The sequence below is a fragment of the Echinops telfairi genome, unplaced genomic scaffold (genome assembly GCF_000313985.2).
Source record: "Echinops telfairi isolate 266 unplaced genomic scaffold, ASM31398v2 ScPeMD7_18;HRSCAF=68, whole genome shotgun sequence".
Classification (NCBI taxonomy): Eukaryota; Metazoa; Chordata; class Mammalia; order Afrosoricida; family Tenrecidae; genus Echinops; species Echinops telfairi.
This window is the reverse complement of record NW_022103915.1, coordinates 57,214,161-57,218,350: the sequence shown is the minus strand read 5'-3', so window position 1 is coordinate 57,218,350 and position 4,190 is coordinate 57,214,161. Positions and strand designations below refer to the sequence as shown.

At 42.2% G+C, this 4,190-nt stretch overlaps 1 protein-coding gene and 1 pseudogene across 1 annotated transcript in view; one reads left to right on the top strand and one right to left on the bottom strand.

The window, feature by feature from the left end:
* LOC101644203 overlaps positions 1-711 on the bottom strand; it is a 2,813-nt pseudogene extending 2,102 nt beyond the window's left edge.
* A 277-nt stretch (positions 712-988) lies between these two features.
* Positions 989-4,190, top strand: part of KLHDC1 (kelch domain containing 1) — a 69,164-nt gene continuing 65,962 nt past the window's right edge. Inside the window, exon 1 of the mRNA XM_004698961.2 lies at positions 989-1,084. Within this exon, the coding sequence (XP_004699018.1) occupies positions 989-1,084 (96 nt within the window). The remainder of the gene's footprint in view (positions 1,085-4,190) is intronic.

Below are 4,190 nucleotides of genomic sequence, written 5' to 3'. Positions count from 1 at the left end.
TGAGGTGGAGGGCTTTGTGGACTGGTGTTGGGTTAATGTTGGATTTGTGGGCTTGGGCAGCATTGGGTTGGGATGTTTTCATGATGCACATTTTCTTTACATAAAACTCTCTTATACATGAGTTGCTGTGGATTTGTTTCTCCAAAGTATCCAGACTAATACACGGTGTAACTCGCTATGTTCAATTTGTGGCATGGTGACGGCAGCAACGCCGCTGGACGCAGTCCCCGGGGCGCGACGAACCACTCAGTACTCCTGTACTTTTCTTTTAAGAAAGGCAATGGGCTACATTTGGACTGCAGGCCACTTTCTCAGCACCAGTTTTAAAAAATTAGCCATTTCTCCATTAAACACACATATGTACAAATGTGCTTGACATAATGGATGGATGTACGGATTGTGATAAGAGCTGTATTGGCCCCCAATAAAATGATTTAAACACACACATACAGTACTTATGGATAATTATTTTCCAGGTTAATTGGAAAGGCAAGTCACTACTTAAAACTAATAAACCAAACTTACTGCCGTCGAGTCAGTTCTGACTCACAGCAACCCCATCGGCAGAGTACAACTATTGCTTTGAGTTTCCAAGGCTGTCCACCTTTGCCCGAGGAGAACGCCTTCTCTTTCTCTGGCAGAGAGGCTGGTGAGTTTGCGATGCACCATTAAGCACTCATTTGCCATAGCAGCAGCATCACCAAGGCCCATAGGCCCATTTAGCCTATGAATATAACACAGAATTGGGTTGGGTTGCTGAAACCAGTACCAGTAAGAAAGCAGAGTAGCAAGGGGACCTTCCTCCCTGAGACCCTAACTAAGCAAACTGGCTTCGCCCACCTAGGCTCCGGGCCGAGCAGGCAGCGGGCTGGCGCAGGCGCACCGGTTCCGCGCCCCACCAATCTGGACCCTCGGCGCGTTCCGTTCGTGCGTGGCGTCGGGAGGCGCGGCCGCGCCGCTCGGCAGTCGGGGCTCAGCGACGGCGCGGATGGCGGACTCCCAGCTGTTCTGCGTGGCCGAGGAGCGCAGCGGCCACTGCGCGCTGGTGGACGGAAACTTCCTCTACGTGTGGGGGGGCTATGTGGTAAGGGGCAGAGGCGCGCGGGCGCGACGCGCGTTCCCGGCGGGCCGGGCCGGCCCGGGCCGCCCTCGCCGTTGTTTCCGATCGCGAACCTCCCGCCCGGTGGCCAGGCTCTTCCCCGCTCCGCCTCCGCAGCTGTCGCGTGTCCAGTACAAAGTCACCACTGCGCGATTTCATGTCCATCTTTCAGTTACTGACGCAGGCTCGCGCACACCAAGTGTGCCCTGCCTTATGAGTTCGCTTGTTTCCCGCGACGTTATTCGAAATAAAAGGTTGACATCACGAAGGCACCTAAATTAAGCAATTTTATGGCGCTCCTTTATTAATGGGTAATACGATTTTTCCCTTAAGTCCCCAAACCAGTGTATAGACACATAGTAGCGACTTTATACCAAAGACTATTATGCTAAGTTTTCTAATTACAGTGGGGGGTTGAATATGTGTGTATGTGTGTTTTGTTTTTATAATCATGAGATTCTAAAGTTGGAAAGTGGTTCAGAAATACATGTCAGTCCTTCACAGATAGGGGGAAGGGAAGCTATCTGGAGGATCCACAGAGAGGGTAACACGATTAAGTCACAGAAATAAAATGCATACTGCTTATGTTACATAATTCTCAGCTCCAAGTTGGGTTTATTGTTGTTTGTTTGCTTGCTTTTAGTTTGGTGATGTATATATATCAACACATAAACATATTTTGTATATGTTTACTGTAGTATATACAATAATACATTTGGTATAATACATATATGTATATATATGTGTACATGTGTGGTGATACACACACACACACACACACATAAAAGCCGACCAACCACAACAGTGAAACTCCCTGTCCAGTCATAGTGGCCCTATAAGAGCAGAGTAAAACTGTCCCTGTGGGGCTGAAATTCTTTAAAAGGAGTGGAAAGCCTTGTCTTTCTTCTGCAGAGAGGTTAGTAGTTCTGAACTGCTAACCTGAGGATCGCAGCCCAACATGTAACCACTGAACCACCTGGGCTCCCTTTGGTGTATCATAGCATGGGAAAATTAGACCTAACCTTTGAGTGCCTCCTATACTTCCTATGCACTAGGAGCTGTCATAACCCTAATCATAAGTAGCCCTTACAATAATCTTTACCCAGTTTTATAAATAACAACACTGAGTCACTCAGTATATATAACTCTAATGGCCATTTGACCTCAAGGGCCAAAGATTACAATCTACGAATACAGGTTTCTCATATGCTTATTTCTTCAAGCTAAAATATGAACGATTCTACTTTTTTTTTCTACTTTCCTCATGTTCTCAATGTACACTTCACTATGTCTTGATGGATGTATGCAGAAATATTTTGATTGGTTTTGAGCTCTGCCACAAAGATAGAAAATGCCAGACTTCACCTTTTGCATTGTTTCTTCTGTATTGTGAAAGTGAAGCAAAGAAAAAAATTCATGTAATAAGAGTAATCCGGAATATATCTGACAGGAGAGATTGGGGCCTGTAAGTAGAAGGCTGAGTTTTCTACATCTCATTTTGATCTTGAAAATTATATAATTGATTAAGACTGAAGTACTTCGTTTAGCAGTCATTGAATAGAAATATTTGTTTCCCCACTACTTTTTTATTGAACGAGTGCTATGAGAACCAGGCAGGAAACTTCAGTGCAGTTTCAGATCCTCAGTCTACTCGATTGTGTTGGAGCTGATTCTGACTCATGCAACCCCAGGTATGTCTCAGGAGAGCTGTGCTACACGTCTTGTTAGTGGCTGCTGTTTGGGAATAAGATCACCAGACATTTCTTCTGAAGTCCTCTGGTGAACTCAAACCTTTAGCCTTTCAGTTAGCAGCCAAGCACAATAATCGCTGGCACCATGCACCACTTAGGTTCCAGATCCTGCATCAGCTGCCTTTGAAATCCCAGGAACCATCAGCAGTTAAACAATATCTAAGGCATAATTGTAAGGAAGGGGAGAGTAGGAAACAAAAAAGAAGACATGGCAGATCTCAAGAAAAACAAGATTTTTTCCAACAATTATTCAGAACAGAAGATAATTAAAGGCCCTGGAATCTGGAGGTTTTCCAATAGTTAAGAATAATAGATGATCCCAGAATGTAGGTTTCATGCAGTTTTCCTACTCCTTAACACATGCAAAAAAAGTGTTAAAATTGACCTAAAACTCAAATGATTTACTGATATCTGTCTAAATTACTTATTGCTTTATTGTCAGTTGTAGTGTACAGGTCTTTATATCTGAAAACAGCTCTATCCCCAGAGGTCAGACAACAGTGTTAAAAAATAAAAAGGGGGGCGGATTTTACTTGGTACCAGAATTCTTTCTTTGCCCTTGGTTCTTACATAGACTTTTCACATTACTGAAAGTCATAGAAAATTTAGCGGTGCTACTAGGAACATTAAATGTGAGTTTTCATAAATTTGAGAGGAAAGATGGTGTCTTAGGATGCTTTTTTCTTTCTTTTAAAAAAATCATTTTATTGGGGGCTCATACAGCTCTTATCACAATCCATACATACATCCATTATGTCAAGCACATTTGTTGAAATCATCATTTTCAAAACATGTTCTTCCTACTTGAGCCCTTGGTATTAGTTCCTCATTTTCCCCTCCATCCCCAACCCTCCCTAGGATGTTTTTTTCTTATGACTTTAATTATATGAGAGTTTGATCTCTGTAAGAGACTTGATATTAATATACTTTGCCCTGAACTTCATAGACAATTGCTGTGTAAACATGCCTAAGTACATATATCTCATGGAGTGGACTTAAGAGGAAGGAGATCAACTTAGAAAATGATTGAGAAGGATAAACTTGAGAGACTTAGACTATCAGATAATAAAACATCATTATACCATACTAATTAAATCAGTGGTCCTAATGCAAGTAAAAATAGCTCAATGGAACAGAAAAGACTTAAGGACACTGAGCCCAACATAGATGGAGGTAAATGATATCAGAACCTTGGACTTGAAATGTTAACTGTAGAAAAATTAAGTAATACAACCAGACGAAAATATAAGCAACTATTATAAACTCTTGGGGAAAGAAAAGCCATGTTGGGAAAAATTATAGTGGAAAAGGTTGATCAAACTTTCAAAAATATTTTATTT